General features: G+C 34.7%; 1 protein-coding gene across 4 annotated transcripts in view; it reads left to right on the top strand.

Moving 5' to 3' along the window:
* Positions 1-20,592, top strand: part of LOC134529382 (ceramide glucosyltransferase-like) — a 103,006-nt gene that overhangs the window by 66,521 nt on the left and 15,893 nt on the right. For all 4 annotated transcript variants that reach the window (XM_063363381.1, XM_063363382.1, XM_063363384.1 and 1 more), the window contains 2 exons: positions 175-440; positions 18,430-18,619. In XM_063363381.1, the coding sequence (XP_063219451.1) occupies positions 175-440; positions 18,430-18,619 (456 nt within the window). The remainder of the gene's footprint in view (positions 1-174; positions 441-18,429; positions 18,620-20,592) is intronic.

The following is a 20,592-nucleotide window of genomic DNA, read 5'->3' as shown; positions in this document are numbered from 1 at the left end:
ATGATATAAAAATATAAATGTTAATTATTCTTGCTCAGTTTCTTACCTCCAGCTTTATTTGTTTGGATAAATGATTTATTGCTATTAAAACAAATGTAAAAAAGTTCTAGCCGTGTTATTGTTATATTTTGTTACCATTTTTACAAGTGATTTAACTCTGGTTTCTTTTTGTAGATCTATTTTGGCACTGTACAGGCAAGAATGTACTTGAGTGCTGATTTCCTAAAGATTGTTTGTCACACTGGAATGTCGACTCTGATACGTAAGTCGATAATTGACGAGGCAGGTGGTCTGGCAGCGTTTGGCTGCTATTTGGCAGAAGACTTTTTCCTGGCCAGGTCGATTACTGACCATGGTTGGAAGACTTGCATCAGCAGCCAGCCAGCTTGGCAGAACTCCGGTATTTGTGAAGTGAGAAGTTTTCTGGCCAGGCTTACGAGGTAATTTTGTAGCTACATAGTGTATACAAGAAGTTTTAAGATAGTGATCCTTTATGCTCACTGGGTAGAATCGTGGGACATAATTCAGGGTGGCCAGCGACCGGGAAAACCGGGAAAAGTCAGGGAATTCCAGGAAACCTGGAAAAGTCATGGAAAAGTCAGGGAATTTTTTTAGCTGTCAGGGAAATTTTTTGTAGGTGATTCAGTCTGCGTTTATGTACTTTTATGAAAAATGTCATGTGTTTAGCGATTCAAAATCTTTTCTAAACCTAAATCTTCATTCCAGATTTGAAAAGCACGTGTGTATTTATTAAATGTATCGTGATGTTCAACTAGTAACACGTCAGACTACGTCTTCGAGAGCAATCGAACTTTTCGTAATCGATTGTAATGCGTGACTGCGAGATATTGAGATTGGTACCCAATGCAGTCGAAAATATCGTAATCAAATGGAAAATGCGCAACTGCGAGAAACGTGACCGTCGCTATGCACTTATTCGTTATTGACTTCTTGGTTATGTAATACGTTGTTAATGTGATTGATATGCGAAATTGCGAATGCCGATTGAAGTGGAAAGTCGCCGCAGTGTTTTTTTTATCACGTAAGTATTCTCCACATTTGAATGTGTTTCTACACAGATTTTGTGGTTAGGCTGTACCCCAAAATGGCAGTTTGCTAGTTTCGTTTTTGTGTTCGGTATTTTAAAAATCAAACACTAGGCGCTTGGTATTATCATTTCTCTGACACTTCATGTTAACTGCTGTCTAACTCAGTAAGGTTTTTCGGTAAATGCTGAAAGTTTGATAGTGAATATGAGAGAAGAATCATTTACCACGTTTCCATGTCGGGTTTAAAACGTTTCGGGTATCCAATTTAGTTTGTGTACGATACCCGTTTCCATGCAATAATTTAGAGCTGTAGTAAACCGTATGTATTCGTTACTGAGTAACGGGTGCGGCATCTAGTAACGAGTAACGAAACGTTACACACGAATGCATTTCGTTACTCGCATCTTTCGTATGTTTTACGCATGCGCGCGCTTATTCGTTACAAAGAACGATGTTTGTTTATTAATAAAAGTATAATTTCGTCGTCCAAGTTTTTTACTGTTTATTAAAAGTATTGTGTGTGTAGACAAAGTTTTAGATTCGAACAGAAACAACGTAAGAAAGTATTTTTTACAAATTATAAATATGTATGTTTTTGTATTTTATTATCGCGTATTTTCACGTTTTATGTTCTTATCTTAAAAGATATATTATAATAAAGCCGCTCTAATGAGATTTAATTGTTTCTTGGTTAACAAAAGCTGTTAATTATCAAATATTTTTAATTGTTTATATTCGATTTATTTTTATTTACGCGACGTCATACTGTACGCGTACGAAATACGACTCAATTCGTTGCTGTTACATAACATAGCATGTGCCATGTTATGCGGTATCAGAAGTAACGAGTAACGATACGAAAGTAACGAGTACTAATTGTTATAGTAACGAATACATACGGGTACACATTTTTTCGTTACTTTTACACCTCTACAATAATTAGATCCAGTTAAAAACTACTTTGATTCGCTTGATATATTTGCTTGTTATAAGGGTGGCGACATTGAAATTTATGTTGGCTCACATGAAATAAATAAAGACGTAAGTAAATAAACACAAACAGGTGATTTGTCATTCTACTACGTCGGAAATACTTTCCGTACGAAAATAGAATGGATAAGCAAAACTAACACTTCTGTTGTCCACACATTCCTACTAACACTCGTCGTTTTTAAACAACAACACACTTTAAAGTGTTATAAACAACTGCCATTGGTAATAAATGCTGTGCGTATTTGCTTTCTATCCGTTTCCAATACGTTAACCGTTTCCATGCCATTTTTCCCTCTGCTCAATCCCATTCCACCCTACAATTTTGGTGTATCGACCTTGAAACTCATAACGTTTTGGAACCCGTTTCCATGGACGTTTTCGAATCGGTAAGTGTTCTTAAAACGTTTTGAACCCGACATAGAAACGTGGTAATTGATTGCAAGGAGAGTCGTGTATGATGCTGTCACCAACGTTGGAGGTTTGAACAAGTTAACCATCACCAATCCTCTGATTCATTCTGTAAAAAATGCCCATGCTCGGTACAAAGAAGCGAATGAAAAGAAACAGGAAGCAGAATATGCGTTATCAAAGGAAATGTTGAAGAAGAGGAAAGCTGCCGCTCTGGTAAAGGAGCTCGAGGCAAAAAAAAGCTGCACTTATGTTAAATGCACAGAGGGAAGTTGAATTAATTGAGAAATAAATTTTGTCTTTGAATTAGTGATATGTTGTTGTTCGCAGCTACAAAAGAAAACAAGTGTGTATACATCTATGTTTCAAGTTTTTTCATATAGTAATTTCTTTACAATTTAGGATGGCTGTGTGGGAAACTTATGGCTAACAAACATGAGAAGTGAGATCTTGGATAGTTTTCAGTAATTATACCTGTGTCTTCAGCATTTTTATTTATTTATTAATAATACCAACTTTATTCAGATTTAGAACATTGTGCTTGTCATTTTGTTGAACATCACATCAACAGGCATGCTATCTTCAAATGTGTGATCAAATGTTTAAACTACTTAATAAACACACTATTAAAGTGCAATTTATTTTATGTGAACTGCTGTGAAGAGTTTGAAGCCGCCAGGGTGAATAATCATATTTTTGTCAATTTTTCCATTGAATAAATTTATTACATGTTGCTTATTACTCACATATAATTTAAATTTTTCAGTAATTCTGTGTTAGCATAGTTGCCACATTGTTATTTTTGTATCTTTGCTGAGAAATTAATGCATTTTAAGTAGCTGCATTGATAGGCCTACACTATATCGTGTAAAAATTTTGTATTTTATAGTGGTCAGGGAATTTTCTTTAAGACCTGGAAAAGTCAGGGAAAAGTCAGGGAATTTTTTTATACTGACTTGCTGGCCACCCTGTAATTATATATTTTACTAGCTTTTACCCGCGGCTTCGCTCACGTTGATGTCCTTAAATAAATATCAAATATCATTGCAAAGAAAAGAAAATAATATGGTAATTTTTTTTTTTAATTGCGTTTCTGGGATCATCAGTATTTAAAAATTCTAACATACAATTTAGCTTAAAAAACTGAAAACATGCTTTATTGAAATATGTTTCACTATTACAAAAATTAAATAATTTTAAATACTAACATTTTAATAATTTCAAAGTAATAACGTATAATAAATTAATTTTTCTTTAAACGAGTTTAAATCAGAGTATTTTTCTAGGATGCTCCTGTATACTATGTTATATGTTTTTCTGTCCGGTGAAAATATTTGTAGATTACGGGCAATGGACATGCGCAAACAGGCTACATATAGTTGGCCATGGGAAAAGCATCGCTTTTCCAAATGCACCTCTGCTACTTGCATTGTTTGCCCTTGCGCTTTGTTGATGGTAGTGGCAAAACTAAGCCTGACGGGAAACTTAACTCTTTTGAATTGGAACGGTAGATCAGTGGGGATAATTGTAATTCGAGGTATGATAACACTTTTCCCTTTACCGACACCTGTTAAAATAGTGGCACCAAGTATATTCTGCCCCAATTTTGTGATCCCAAGCCTTGTTCCATTACATAGTCGAGGAGCATCTAGATTTCGCATAAGCATAACTTGTACATTTAGTTTAATTTGAAGTTTATGTGAGGGTACAACCAAAAGTTCAAGTGAATTTAAAAACTCCGCAGGATATGAAGTGCTTTGTTCTGTATCCATGATTGTATGTATTGACAAATACACCTTCATTTTCCCTTGGACCTCTTTTAAAATATAAGTGTGGATTTTATTAACGATATTATTTTTTGTCACCAATATTGCTCATGCGCACAACAACTGATCACTATTCAAATTTGTTGCAAGTCCGGGAAAACTTGATTAATAAAATCCACATCATTTTCTACTAAATTACAAAATTCTCTTGAAAGTAAAGTATAACCTTCAGCATCAACATCCAAACATCCACCACTGAAGAAAATAAACAGACACCTAACCTCAAAAATTAAAAAAGTTTAAGTATTGTTTGGCGGTGACAGAAAAATAAAATTGAATAGTGAATTGACTACCGGTATTACAGTATTAGATTGTTGAATTATTTAATTTACTTATTGAAACCCCAGATGGCGTTAAATTTAATTCAAATTACTCAAACTCTGTCGGACCATCATTCATACCAATATCAATTATTTTTGCCCTTCGGAAAAAATATTGTTTATATATATATATATATATATATATATATATATATATATATATATATATATATATATATATAAAGTGCCCTATGTGCTTTACTATACCCTTGAAAATATGCGCACAAAATTTCATGATCGGTTGAGTAGTTTCTGCGTGAAAGCGTAACAATCTAACTAACTAACTCACATTCACATTTATAATATTATTAAGGAGAGTCTACCGTTGTCTGATCTGTTTTCTCAGTGATTAAAGCTTTAGACAGGTGAGCCAACGGTCACGGGTTTTGTTTCTAGCTGGGTTAGGAATTTTTCTTTGTGAAAAATTTCTTTCCTGTGTACTGGGGAAGGCAATGGTGGACCACAGCAGAATCATCTCGCCTAGTCACTCCATAGCCATCTCCCCATGACTATGGTTGGGGTCCAAACCAGCCTTCGGTCTGATTACCTAAACATTAATCTAAGAGTTTCTTGTTACAGTGATATGTTATTTAGTTCATGTTTATGAAAATAATTGAAATGTGCTAATGTTCTCATGTAAACATTAAATTTTTTATGCCACAGAAAACTCCTGATAAAATGTGGTGGTCATGCATTATGGATTATCAGTGTTTTATTGGGGAGTTAACGTATCCAGTAACAAATAGTGTTTAAAAATTAATGGAATTATTAAAGCTAAATATTTGTTAAAGTAAATTCTGATAGTAATTCATAAAAAACTGGATATAAGTTTAAATTAAATTTTATATAAAATAAATCTTACCCTTACTTTTTATTTTATCAAAAAACATTATAGATATTATATAAGGGTAGTTATATAATTCAAATATATAGTTTATAATGTTTTCTTTTCACTTTGTTTGTTAATCAACCAAAAATTATACATTTTAATGTTATTGACAAACATTTGGTTAAGACTTAAGAGTGAGCGATAGTAAACATTTTTTCTGCAGATTGGAATGAAATTTTTTTCAAAAGTTTTATTTAGCTACTGTTGTATGTACGTAGTTTCGAAAATTTTCATAACATTTTAATTGAGATATTAAACCTTAAGTTTTAATAATTTAAAGCAGTTTTATACAGAATTTTAAAAAGTCTCGTGTCTGACGCGTTAACTATATATGCATGTAACCTTCTTGTATACTAAAATAAAATTTCATTTTATTAGGTGTCATAAAATTAGGTATCATCTCTGTATAATGTAGAAGTGCGATCTTTTATGAAATCGCCTCTTACACGTTACTAACATATTGTAGAGAGATGGGGTGAAGCCCTTATAGAGACAAAGCACCATGGATATTTGTTAAGGCTAAAATATGTCAGAGCTATGTCTGGGAAAGCCAAACGATGATCAGCTAATATTACTAATTTTTCACACGTAGCGAGTGCAGACGTCTGTGAAACTATTTCCACCTAAGTTCGTATTCGACAAATCAAAATGGAAGTTAAACTATTATACAGTAGAAAGAATACTGCATCGTTTGATACCTAACATATGTCTGTGCACTGCCTGGAAACTCTAATCGAAGGTTAGTTGAAAGTCCAATTTCGCGTTGTTTTTGGAATTTTACACGCAGCCGTTTAAAAATAATACGCGCTGAAGAGTGCTGCTAAGGATTGAGCAGCGGGAACTTCCCTGAACCTGGTACTACCTGCTCGTAGTGGGGACTGGCGAGACCGCGCTAACCCGCTTATCTCTCTTCAAAATCAGGAAAGGGGGCAGTGCCTTGTTACCTGCCTTTTTCTGACCACTGAACCATGGAAGTGCAGAGTATATCAGTGCTGTCGTTCAAGTTTCTTGTGCCAGCCGAAAGAAACTTGCATCAACAGCTTCTATGTTCATAGAGCAAATTAGTAATCATATTGAATTCTTTAACATTAATTTTTATTAACGTTACCACATTTTTCCCTGTTCACTTACAATTTGGTTTATCTCACACATTTGCCTCCCTACTCTCAGTACGCCTTCATGGCCAGTGACAGTACACCTGGTTATAATTAGGCCCGTTATGTAATGACACAGAAACATAATCAAACGGTAACGCATCTCTTAAACGCAAGACAACCATTTACGGTACTCCGTCAGCTCGTTCTACAGTGTACGTATTTCACGGGAATATAACAAAACTTGCGCCAATAAGCGTAAAAAATACTGACATTACGCAACATCATTGTAAACAAGCTCAAACGTGAAATTTTAAACATGAATCGGTTTTTATGTTTAGTTTACATTGAATTGTGCATATAGACTTCTGTTTGATGCATTTAACTAGTAAACGGCTTATAATTAGAGACGCCTGAATTTCGCGAATAGATTTTGTGACTGGTTGTATTGCATATCACTGCATCTCGTATTCACGTAACTGATTGGGTGCTTGTTACTCTCGCGAGTCTGGGCACTTAAAAAAATATATGTCAAATATCGTACCACACGTACGTTAATGTATGAATAATCACTTACTGTAATTTGTACATCTCAGAATGCATTTATGCAAAACACATTCGGCTTCGTTTTGATAAAACTTAAACAATTAGCTTGTCAGTATTTCACGGTAAATTTATCAATGTACTGAAATGTCACTTTTGATTTTAAAGAAATAAGTAGTGATGGGTCGAGACTCGAAAAATCGAGCGAGTCGAGTCGAGCCGGCGAAACTAAACTCGACTCGAAAACCGAGTTGATTAAGATCGTGTCCTCGAGTCTCGTCAAAGTTTAGTTTTTGGCTCGACTATAACGTTGCACAATTTCCAATAGTGAAGGTACTTATCCGAAACCATGCACTTTAAAATAAAATAAAATGTATTATTTAGGCCTACCTAGTGGAAAACCTCTGATCCAACACTGAAAACCTTGAAAACGAAGTCGGAAGATTATTTATTTTCGATCGTTTATAACCGCAAACTGTGTATCCCATCCTTCAATATGCACTTAATATTTATAACTGCAACAAAATACCTTTATTTAACTATAACGGAATTAAAAAATGTTCTCTAGATTCAGTCATGAACAAGACCACGTTAATATTTGGGCAGCTTTGGAGGTAAATAATATTTACTACTAAACACTAAATAGCCGCCATTTTAACTCTTGGCCAATGGCCTACGTAAGCCATCATACAGCCAGGGAATGTTGCCACTTTGTCAAATCGATATCAACAATAATTGAAATCTCCAACCAGTTTTCCATGGCCGAACGTAAAATTGAGGCTGTTGAAGTTTATGTTTACACTTGAGTTTGCGTCGCCGGCGTCGTATTAATCATAAACGGTTTAGTATTAGTGGAATGGATATGTTTGTACGGCCTGGGACGTCACAAAGTGACGAATAGAAATCAAGAGCAGAGATTTGGGAATTTTTTGAAAAATTTGATCATCAGACAGCTAAATGCAAGTGCTGAAAAAAAATTTACAAGACTCAGTCATCATCAAATTCACGTTTTATTCGTCACTTGGATGTGCATTTTCACTTAAAGCGTCCATATGAAGATTAAAAAAAAAAATACAAAAAATCAAATGTGTAGGGCAACCTTCAATAATTCAAAGTTTTCATATTTAATTACATATATTATATTGAGAAATATTTAACATATTTATTTCGCTCATCATTCTGCCACTTGTACCTCGCTAAGTTTGACTCATCTCGACAAATTTCCATGACGTCGGCTCGAGTTCGACTCGAAGACAAATTTCTATGAGTTCGACTCGAGCTCGACTCGAAGATAAATTTCTTTGTTTAACTCGAACTCGACTCGATGCTGAAATAGGGTGACTCGACTCATCACTAGAAATAAGTTTTATATATTACACTGTATCAAAACATAAAATTGTGTGAATTAGCACATAACAAACAAGGTAAACAACCTAGATTTCATAAAATCATTGCTACATCCACCAGTTTTTAAGTCACAATGTATGTAGATTAACTGACATGCCGAAGGCATTACTTGTTGGAATTTCGCGCTTAATCTAGCTTTAAAACTAAATATTTCTATTCGTTAAAAGTGTGCCGCAAATATACTTCTGTTTGTTTATTGACATTGGATTTTTTTTTACTGGAGCCATCGTCGTTACTCAGCCTTTTTTGGCCGTTCAAAATTGGTATTCCCGAAATAGAGGTGTACACCAAACTAGACTTTTTTGATATTCCAGACAGAAGAAATTACGTCTTAAATAATAAAGCGGAAACAACTAGCAAATACATAAATATTGTATGGGGAAGGTACCTGAGGGTAGGGTATCGTACCCCGAGTGCAGACTTGTTATTAGGCGCCTGTAGGCATCTGCGTGCCCTAAGGGATGATAAGCAATGAAGCCCTGCAATGGTGATGCGCTTGAATGAGCGGGGCGATGGAAACGGGATATCCCCGAGAAACCCCGCCAACCACGAAATCTGAATGATTCCTACATGCGAAATTCCGGGCTTCTGCCCCACTGAGATCGAACTCAGATCACTTTGGTGGGAGGCAAGGGGTCTGACCCCTCGACCGCCGCGGCCCCTTACATGATATTCAAAAACAAGAATAAAATGGACATGTTCATGGTATACGTAGTGATAAAATAGTGTATTGCTATTAGCTGCATGGAAGAACGCATGCACAATAGTTCGACATTGCCCATTTCTCCATCTCTCTTACGCTTGCGGATGCGAATGTGTGTACACTTACGTGTGAATGTAGAACGAACTTAGAGTGTCTTACGTTTCCCTTTTCGTGATACGTATACGTTTGTGTGTCACGGTCAAACGGGCCTAATCATTACTTGCATAGCCGTTTCATAAATAAGTACTTAAAATTAAATGTACAACTCCTGTGCTCATAAAACTGCTCGTAACTAAATAGGTACTTCGTTAGCGATGCTAAGACTTTGCTGCAACTATTTTAATATACAACGTGTATTTTAGTTAAATTTATTAACATTTCTGAATGCTTACTGCTGTATTTTGATATGAAGTCAGTGGTTGTGATATTTTTTCCTTTTATTTTCCGGAACAGGACACAACTTTTTACCACAACCATCATAATAAAATGTATTGTCAACTTTCGCCACCACTTGACTAATCAATGGTCAAATGAACCATATGACATACGTTGATCTACTAAATCAACTCTAGCTTTATGATGATTGTAGTCTATCACTACTGAGGGTTTTTGTACACACTGTCCTCATTTGTTTGTCAGTGGCTCCATGATAGGCTGTATCTGGTGCTTATCATCCAAACATCTCGCTTATCATGCCATCTTTGAACAAGTGTGTTTCCTCTGCGACTGTGAATAGTCTCCCCCTTCCGCAACTGCTTTTCTTTCATCACAGCCGGAATTTGTTTTCTTGACTTCATGATTGTTCCTACTAAGCCAGTCTTAGCTTCAGCTAAGTCGTTGGCAAGCTGTATACTTGTAAAGAACCGATCCAGGTAAACTGTATGCCCAACACCAGTAAGCTCTTTGAGTAGGCGTTTGACAATCCCTGAAGCGCTGTTGTCTTTCCCTTCAATTCTACCAGTGTACACTTCAAAATTACAAATTTAATCTGATTTACTATCAGCCACCATGAAAATTTTGATTACCTTACTTGTTCGGTTTTTGAGGCATGTACTCCCTAAATCCTACTCTGCCTCTGAAAGGGCATATCTCTTCGTAAACTGTGATTGCTTCTCCAGGAGTGAAACTGCTTTGAAATTTTTCAAGGAGTGCATCTAACAAAGGCCTAACTTTGTGAAGGGGGTCAAACTCAGGATCATCCTTTCCTTTTGCTGTAGCATTATCGTTTATGTGAAACATTGACAAGATGAGCAGAATTCGATCTCTCTGCATTACGTTGGGGTAAAATGAGCATTGCATTACCAAATTTGTGGTCCAATGATTTCTCAAGCTTGGCCTTGAACTCACCGACATGTGCAAACGTATGGCAAGAAAAAATTTTATTTCCAAAGGTGTGACAGTTGTCCAGTTTTGAAAACGCGATTTTGGAGACAGTTTGTTTTCTGCTCTAAGTTTGGCCAATCTTCTACGTGCAAATAAATTAGTTTATTCTTTCATATTTTTTTATTACACTGTCGTCAAAAAAGTACTTGAAGACATCTATTTCTTCGCAAGTATCATCTAAAAGAATACCTGGATTAGGTATTCCTATGCCTCCAAAAACTTCAATATTTGGGACGTCAATGAGATCATCAGTTGTCCATTGTTGAACAGTATCTGCCCTGTTTGTCCGGACTCTCTTCCGGGCTGCACTTGGTTCATGTTGATGACTGGTTCCTGGCACTACCTCTTCAGAAATGTCTTCTTCTGATTCTTCTGAATCAGATTCATCTATAAATGAAGAAAAAAAAATTCAAGTATGGTACACAGATATAAATATAAAAAAATATATAACAGCAAGTTTCATTTTATTTATGAATCCAGTAGGTATATGGTAATTATTGTACAGAATAGTATGTAAATAAGGTACTAAAATAATGTGTAAATAAATATTACAAAGGATAGTAAATAAATAATCCAACTAATTATAATTTTATCAAAATTGGTTTATTATTTCGTAAAAAAAACATATACCTACCACATTGAGAATTGGATTGAATATGAATAGTGTGTGAATGAGGGGCCCCAGTAGTATAAAAATAAAATTTTCTTTTGTTGGAATAAATAATTCCATGATTTTATAATCAAATTTTTTTTCTTTATCGTAAAAAATAAACATTACCACATTGAAAACTTGATAAAGCAGTATGTGAATCACTCTAAGAGTGTAAAAATAAATATAACTGTGCATAAATATTTGCATTATTTTGTAGTTTTACCAAAAAATATTTCCCTTTTTTGTAAAAATCAAACACGTCTGTCACATTGAAAATTGTTAGCATGTTTTTGAATGCTACCTGGAAGCTGTCATAACAGTAAAATAATCATAGAAGGGAAATACTGTAATAATAAATATATGGAAATAAGAGGTTTTTTCTTACCATTTTGTAGCAGAAAATGACGTTATTCATAAATAAATCGCGGCTAAATAAATGCATGAAATATTTACCTTCATTTGTAGATAATACAAAGTCAGGATCACAATCGGAATTATCTCCAGAGTCCATCAGATGACCAATAATTGTCTTCACTGTCTTGGGTATTCATTTTACGAAACATTTATGTATTCCATTAGCATATAAGGTAAGTGCACCGGTACTCGTCACTGCTCCAATGGTCGTCACTAGCAACTTCAAATGTAAATAATAGAGAAGTAGCTCAATATATCGCCAACTTAAATATTGACAAAAATTTGGTCGACGTTCTAGCTGAAATTACCACAATAGTTTTCGGAACAAACACTATTTTCAATCAAAAAAAGTCCGTGCATCAAAAGTTCGTAGAGCACTGAAGATAAATAGGGGAATTCCTATACTAAAACACTAAGGACGTTAGTGCACATTTTTACTTCTAATTCTGTAATTTTTCATGTTTATTCGTGATGTTTTGTGCTGAATGTGTTAGTTTAATGTTCTTGAAGAGGTGAAAGTGTTTATTTAAAAAAATTCGTTTTCTTTGTATGATTTAGTTAGGGTGACGAAAACTGGATCAATAAAAACCTTGTATTGCTAGTGTTCGTCATACCTGACGAGCACTGGTACATTTAATATTTTATTTAAAGTTGTGCTAAGTTACACCCTAAAGTTCTTAAATAATATTGGTTCTTTGTTGTTAATAGACAAAGTACGTTATTATGATCAGATCCAGTAGTCGTCACCTATGACGACTTCCGATGCATGTGTATGACGACTTCTGGGTCGGAAATTACTTTACTTTATTGATTTCAAAAATTGTGTAGGCATTGTTGTTTACATTAATTTAGGGGTCATTCGATATATATTTTGACATTAATAAGTAAACTAAACATTGTAATGTGTCTCGTTCTTTAATTACAGGGCAAAATGCCAAAACGGAAAATACTGTTGTATGAAGAGTCAGCCATGGAAGCTGCTCTTAAAGATGTAGCGAATGGTATGAGTATAAAATGAGCAGCGGAAAAAAATAGTGTGCCAAGGAACACATTGTCCGATAAACACAAAGGCAAATCGCCCTTGGGTAGGAAGATGGGCGGGCCCTGATTCATTTTTATATTTTACTTGTGATACCGCATAACATGCTATGTTATGTTGCAGCAACGAATTGAGTCGTATTGCGTACGCGTACAGTATGACGTCGCGTAAATAATAATAAATAGAATATAAACAATTAACAATATTTGATAATTAAACAGTTTTTGTTAACCAAGAAACAATTAAATCTCATTAGAGCGGCTTTATTACTTATATCTCTTTTAAGATAAGAACAAAAAAAACGTGAAAATACGCGATAGTGAAAAACAAAAACATACATATTTCTAATTTGTAAAAAAATACTTTGTTACGTTGTTTCTGTTCCAATCTCAAACTTTGTCTACACACATAATACCTTTAATAAACAGTAAAAAAACTTATACGAGGAATTTCCAAATTATACTTTATTAATAAACAAACATCGTTCTTTGTATCGTAAATTCATTGAATATGCGCGCGCATGCGTAAAATATACGAGAAATGCGAGTAACAAAATGCAGCCGTGTGTAACGTTTCGTTACTCGTTACTAGACGGCACACCCGTTACTCAGTAACGAATACATTCGGTTTGCTACAGCTCTATGTGCTGTCCCTCTTTGTTCCGTGAGTGCTGTAAGTAAATTCAAAATTTAATGAGGATTATTCATTATATTACTGAACGATCTTTATGAAATGCCATTTTGATGTTTAAAATATAGTACCAAATAAAATTTGAAGCCCAAATAGTACAATACTATTAAAACTAATGCAGCCGAAATCGCACATGACGACTACTGGCACAAACATGTGACGAACACTGGCAAACACGAAAATTTGCATGACGACTACTGGCTCGAAATCACACTTTTTTCAAAATTATAAATCTACAAAAATAATTTGTGTTTATCGAAGAGTGTTGGATAGCATTGTAGAGTAAAGTTTGAGGTTAAAAACAAACATGTAGGGGCAGTAATACACCTACAAGGTTATGTACACGATTTTTTTTTTTATAAAACTCTTCTTAGCATGACGACTACTGGTACATCTACCTTACTATATTTCTAAGGCGCCCATAAATACTCCACAAATGTAATTCCGCGTGGTGTCCAGCACAGTAAGGAATGGTGCAAGCTGCGCTATCATGCGCTGCACTTCTGAACTAAACTAGAAGCCGCGATTCAATAGTAAGCATATGCTACTACCTGACGTAATTAAAGTGAACTTCATGGACAGATGATGCTGCTAGAACAACCAGACGCCATAAATATACGTTATGCACGGTAAAAATACACGGCAAATGTTGCGCAGTAATATTGGGTCGATCACATTTTTACCAAAACACACAATGACGTAATATTTTGTCGGTAGCCTTCAAAGTGCTAAAATGTTGTTTATTGTTTATGTTTTTGATTATTAAGTCTCATTAAAACTTCAAAAAAGGGTATTTATATTGCAGGAATGATTTAACGTAAAAGGTGAACGTTGGTATAATACAAACTCACGAGGTATGCTATGTCCAATATTCATAAGGAAACAAATATTCAAAACGAATGTGATCAGTTTATTATTCATATTCAAAAATTTGAATATTCACACATGCCTACTAAATACATTTAAGGACATTTTGAAAATAAATATCCTAAATTGAAACTAAAGTGTAAAAAAAAACACTTTCCTCATTGTTTTCATAACTGTCTGCCACCACCTCTGGGTTGGGTTATGTAAACCTCCACAAAGGATGTGTCAGGAAAGCCTGGTGGACCTTAGACTTAATGGCACAACATCTTGCAGTGCAGGGTGAAACATTTAAGAAAAACTGCACTAACCGACCACCATATTGCCAACACAAAAGGAATTTAAAAAAAAAAAATACAAATATACAGTTATTAAAGAACACAGAAATTACATCAAGGATGGAGGAATTAAGTTTGCAAAAAAAAAAAACATTTTTACATTATTAAAATTAATTTGGAAGTGTTTGGTACCGTATCAGTACGGAATATCAAGGTCAAACAAAAAAAATCATATGTGTCATTTGTTTCTCCATTGGCTGCTACAAGCAGATCATCGCGTAGTTTCTTTCTTTCTTTTTTTAAAATTATCATTTGGGCTCTGGCTGTTGGACATCTATCACTTAATGCTTAGTGATACATAAATAATTATTTAGAAATGAGTGTATTTTAATTACATTTGTGGCATAATTACGATTATATGAATGTTTACTTACTATGAGCGGGAAAACCAAGCAGTGCTTCCAGGCATTCAGAACCATGTATGTGCAAGAGTTTCCGTATATTATCAATTCTGATTAAAATAATTTCTATGCTTTCTTTACGGTTTGAAGTTGTGACATAAATATTTCACACTGCAGAATAAAGGACACAAAAATTAATGCCGAAACCACAAAACACAACAGTAAAACGAAAAGTGGTGAAGAAAACATGAAAATTCAGAATTATTTTGTAAAAACGAAAAATGTGGATAATGCCGTCATTAGAAGTGAGTGTTTGTTCATGCATTTCATTGTCAAACATACTCTGCTAAGGAAGCAACTGCAGAATCACTCAAACGTTTCCCTTAAGAAAAAATAGCTAGTACAGAAGTGTTGTAAATAATTTTATATATTTTAGTACATACCTAGATATAAACAGATGAATTTAGTGCAGCTGATGATGGGTGAAATATTGTGCAAAGTACTATTAGAAGATGTGGGTGAACTATGAAATTTACAAAGCAGATTTTTTCAGTTCATTTAAAAGCTATAATTTTTTTTCTGAAAAATTTTTTTTACTTTGGTAGACAGTATAAAAAGTACAATATGTAGTTATTTGTCAGGTTTAATTATAGAGTAACTTAATTGCCGTGTTTTTATTTACGCTAAAACTAACAACTAAAATTTATTTACTGAATTGGGAATTTCCAAAGTTGGCTAGTATGCAAAAGTAGAGAAAAACTGCTTCTTCAAAAAATGGATTTACATGGTATGCATTAGAGTGTTACAAAATATGAGTTAACAAGATTGTAAGCAAACAAATCAAAATTACAGATTCTACATAAACACAGAAATTCATCACAATATTACAGTTCACATAGCTCAAAGACTGATATATTAAAAAACCATCACAGTACTGTTATAATTTGCCTGTGCTGATTGCCGTATTTTAAACAAGGTTACTGTACACTCATCGACATTTGTCACATGCTTCGACAAATTTTAAAATCCAATTCTCCATTGCAGAGTTTCAAACTTGAACTCTCTACTACAATCCTGTGCGCTATGCAAATACGATTCTTTGAACACAATATAAACAACCACATTTAATCAGAGCACTTGGCTTGGAGAGCAGCAAACATAAGTGTAAACGTGTAAAAAAAAATTCTTTCCACGTGTTACGACATGACTAACCGACAAATTGGCTTTTTGCTAAACAAGCGCTCACAACATAATGGAAAGCAAACAATCTTAAAGGTTAACAAACTCTCGACCACACACAGGCCCTAGAGCAGTTATTTACAACTAGTGATTGGTCTAATCCCAATTTTCTCGAATCCGAATTCCAATTCAAATCTCAGGGAGTAACTCGAATATACCCCTCGAATCTGAATCTAGGTGTCAAGTGTCAAAAATAAAATAATATACAATAAATGTAAGATTATAACTATGGTGTTAAAAAATATTCTACCCTTTAAGGTTGTTTCACAAAATAAGTTTCCATAATCAATACATATTGTAATTTTATTCATATAATTATATGTTAAAATTACAATATCATGGGGAATGGTAACAAAATAGGTATGAAGAAACCAAGTGACCTAGTAACCTTTGATGGTTATAAATGTTTAATTTTTTTGATTTACTTTGTTTCCTCTAATATTTTTCTCTGAATCTTTTTTTCTGATATTGAATTCTTTGAATATTAAGGATTTGTTGGTATTTGAGGATTTGATTGGCCCATCCTTATTAACATCCTTAACTAGATAAGAGTACAATATTATTCATCAAATTAACTGTTGCTTCTGTAATCTATATATACAAGGGATGTTCTGAAAGTAAGTTTTGTCATTATTTTTTTGAAAGAGCAGATGGTACACCAGGTGAAACAAACAATCGCCATAAGAATCCACACCCGTTTCTGATTCAGCGACGGAAGTAGCGTCAGTGGAGGAGGAATGGCGCATGCGCAGAGCGCCGAAGAAGAGAGAGTAGCAGCAGACCGGCGTGCCCTAGGTTATTCGAGTACAAATCCCGATGGCAGACAGGCGTGTACTGACAGCGTGGTCGCCAATGGAAGTGCGTGCTGTTATTCTTGCATTGAAAGCAGTACTCTTGGGATGACACTTCCAACACAATGCTGAGGTGGAGAAGGCTGTGCGACAATTCCTTGCATTGCAGGGCACCGAGTTTTACCAGAGTGGTTTCAGACTGATTGCACACTACGACAAATGTTTCAATGTTGGTGTTGGCTATGTTGAAAAATAGTGCAAGGTGTATAAGTTCATGATGACAAGGTGTATTTTTATTTGGCAATTAAGTTTCCGTGTGAAAAAAAAAATACAAAACTTACTTTAGGAATGTCCCTTGTACAAACTCATTTTCCTAGCTGTGAGCTTTTGCTTCATTGAAGTATTAGCCTCAACCCCTCATTTTATAGCTACCTATTCCATAACTAAGCTGAAGCATAAGGCCATTAAAAGTTAATATTATGTTCCTACCAAACAACAATTTAAAATGGTGATCCAAAACAAAATTTAGCATAATGGACAATATCTCTAAACTTAAGCACAGTAATACTCATGGATGCACAGCCCATACACCAGAACACATGTACTCAACAGGTTTACAAGTATTAAAGCTCACAACTTGACATGTTGATAACCTAAAGAAGAAAGTTAAAGCTGGCTGGTAAGCAGTAATTAATCAGATCAAGTTTTCCAGCGCATGCACAAGGGGAATGCATTGCTAGGCAACACGAGGAAGGAAAAGTACACATCACCAAGAGAAGGGGAAAGTCTCAAATCGGTTGAGACATCAAGGCCCACAGACGATTCAAACGTTCGGGGGATTCCCAGTATTATCAGCTCAATGGGAATAAAACATTAAGATGTTTGGTTCTTTGCTCCCTTCGTAATCCCTGAAAATCACCAATTTCTACAAGTTTACATTTTTCAATTCAAAGACTTGTAAAGGGGGAGGGGTGTAAATTGTGTTTTGAAATGATCTTGGGAAAATAGGAGATCAAATTTTTGTTCAGTACTCCTGATTTTAGTTTTCAGTGGTTTCCTTAGATCACTATGGGCAAAAGTAATGATTGTTTCTTACAATTGGCCATGAATGATTCCATACCCAGTTACCCTTAATTTTGTGGTTGTATTTCTCTCTTAATGACCTTACTTTCAATTATATGTAGTGGTAGAATTATTAATCAATCATTTTGATGCATGTCTTGGTACTGGCTGAGCTAATACATCATTTAACATGCTGTTCATTATATTTTTGCATAGAGTTTTTTGGTAGATTTTGTAATTTAGAATTATTTAGATTATATTTCAGAAAAGACATGAATGCATGTCAAATGAAGTAGTGCTAAAAGCACTTCAGCATGAATGAAAAATAAATTGGAATGGTCAGGTGTTGTATATTAATGTTCATTGCAATTATTCTTTTTGTAGGTGGGCAAAATTGCGGGTAGCCATGGTGCCTTTCACGATTGTTCTTGAACCTCTGTCTGAGTGTATGGTTCTGGGAGCCTGTGCATCTTGGGCAGCATCTTTCCTCTTCAACCTGGAACCCTGCAGTTTCTACCTTGTTCACATTCTCGTTTGGTTCCTCTTGGACTGGATTTTGCTTTCCATTGTCCAGGTTGGTAGTAAAAACATCTTTACCATAGTTTGTAAACTGCATTTTTTAACAAATTCTCAGTGTTTAATTTAGTGACTTTTTGTAAAAAAAATTATTCCTGTCAAAATTTAATTTGGCACCATTGTGAATGCTTATGTGTAAATGTTTTGTTTCATTCTTATGTGAGGACAGTGTGCAGATCATATTTTTATAATATTTTGAATTCAAAGCAGTGCATTTTGTCACATAGTTCAGTCAGTTTTTGTGGTATATTTCATAAACCTTGAAAATATCTTACCTATTTGTGTTAATATCCATCAAAGAATTTCCTATAATTCTGTGACTTTTTGGTTCTGTTATTATTGTGCTTGTTAACTTTTTATCCAAATTGATTTAATTTCAATACATACTTTTGAGTGTTTTTATATTATATTATTTTGGTTGTAAAGATTGTTTCTGAATGCAATGTTATCAATGTCCACTGGTGTTTCCTAACAACAAAATAAAGACCAAACATATTTAGAACTTTTTCCTTAAAAAAAAAAAGATGGCATAGGGAGATAAGTACCTTTAAAAAAATTATAATTAATTGCATTAAAACTAGTTTAAGATAACACTGCTTTAGATGATTTCCTGTCTAAAACTGTACCCCCTTGCCCACTCAGGGCCAAATTGGACACCTGCTGGAGTGCAAAATTAAAAAAAAAAAAAAAAAAGGTAAATGCTAAAAATTATTTATTTTTACTTTCTCTGAAAAGGCAATAAAGCATTCCATAATGCAGATGCCCTCAACGTCAACAGCAGAGAATTATTTACTAAATTTTTTTACGAGGGAACCATGTTTGCAGGCTATTAAATAACTGTAAAAAGCTTATTTGCCAAAATTTTAATGCTGATAAGATTTTGGCATTTGGAATAGGCTCGTGCAATTTCAGATGTCGGACACCTGCCAATACATTTCATACAGTAGACCAATACTTTAATTAGCGCTAACATAATTTTGCTATGGTCATTTATCACAAGCATTTTTTATGTGAGATAAATACGTAAAAGACATACAACAAATTAATAATACTACAACCAACGGCCACTAAAAAGTATATACAAAATAATTATGAATTAATATAAAATCCTTATAAAGTTTACAAACTGTTCTCATGCACCAAAGTTTTTGACCCGGGTCTTAATTCCTTGATTCCCCAGGCCAAAAGCTGAACATTATAATTCGCTAGTACAGTATTTTCAACGGAGTGGTAACGCTTTATTCTAGGTTCATGTGTAATTAACAGTTACAAAAAATTCCCCATAACTATATAATCCAAAATCCAAAAACCGGGGCTAAAATGTTTTGCGTCTAGCCCTTGGTAACGTATCTTAAGAGGCTCACAGTTGCGACATGATTCACTGTCAAAAAGGACTGCCTAGACACAAGTGGCTTGCTGCTCGGCTTCACTTAAGGCAAGGGAAAAACCTGGACCTGTTTCACTTACTTGCATATCGGCATGATGACTTAAGGGGGTTAGTCCTTGAACGAGCCAGTGGATTCGTTCTCCAAACACAGGATCTGAATTAGTGGCCCCACGAGCCTGCACCAGGCCCACGCAACAACACGACCATCGACCGCAAGGGACAGTTCCCGTGGCACACATCTCTTTTCCGCCGAATTGATGCATCCTCCGGCTAACACACCAAGTAAGCCAAGTGCCAAGTCTGGTAGAGAACTTAAATTTAGATCTGTGGAGTGCCATACAACACTCAGCGCTCAAACCGCGAGCCACGCCAGTCCACTCTCTCTCTCTGCGTCTAGACAGATTTCATGTCACCATATGCTGATGCGTGCTGACACTTCCTAGCAGTCAGCAGCGGAACTTCTTTCAATACGTCGTTTAGCACACCAGTGGAATACAAACGAAAGTATGTTAAAACACTTAAAATATAAATAATAAAATGAAATTAAGGCCTTTTATTTAAAATTAAAAGCAAAAGTAAAATAT

The sequence above is a fragment of the Bacillus rossius genome, chromosome 2, assembly GCF_032445375.1.
Source record: "Bacillus rossius redtenbacheri isolate Brsri chromosome 2, Brsri_v3, whole genome shotgun sequence".
In the NCBI taxonomy this organism is placed as follows: domain Eukaryota; kingdom Metazoa; phylum Arthropoda; class Insecta; order Phasmatodea; family Bacillidae; genus Bacillus; species Bacillus rossius.
Note: the sequence above shows the minus strand (reverse complement) of the source record. Positions and strands in the feature narration are given on the sequence as shown.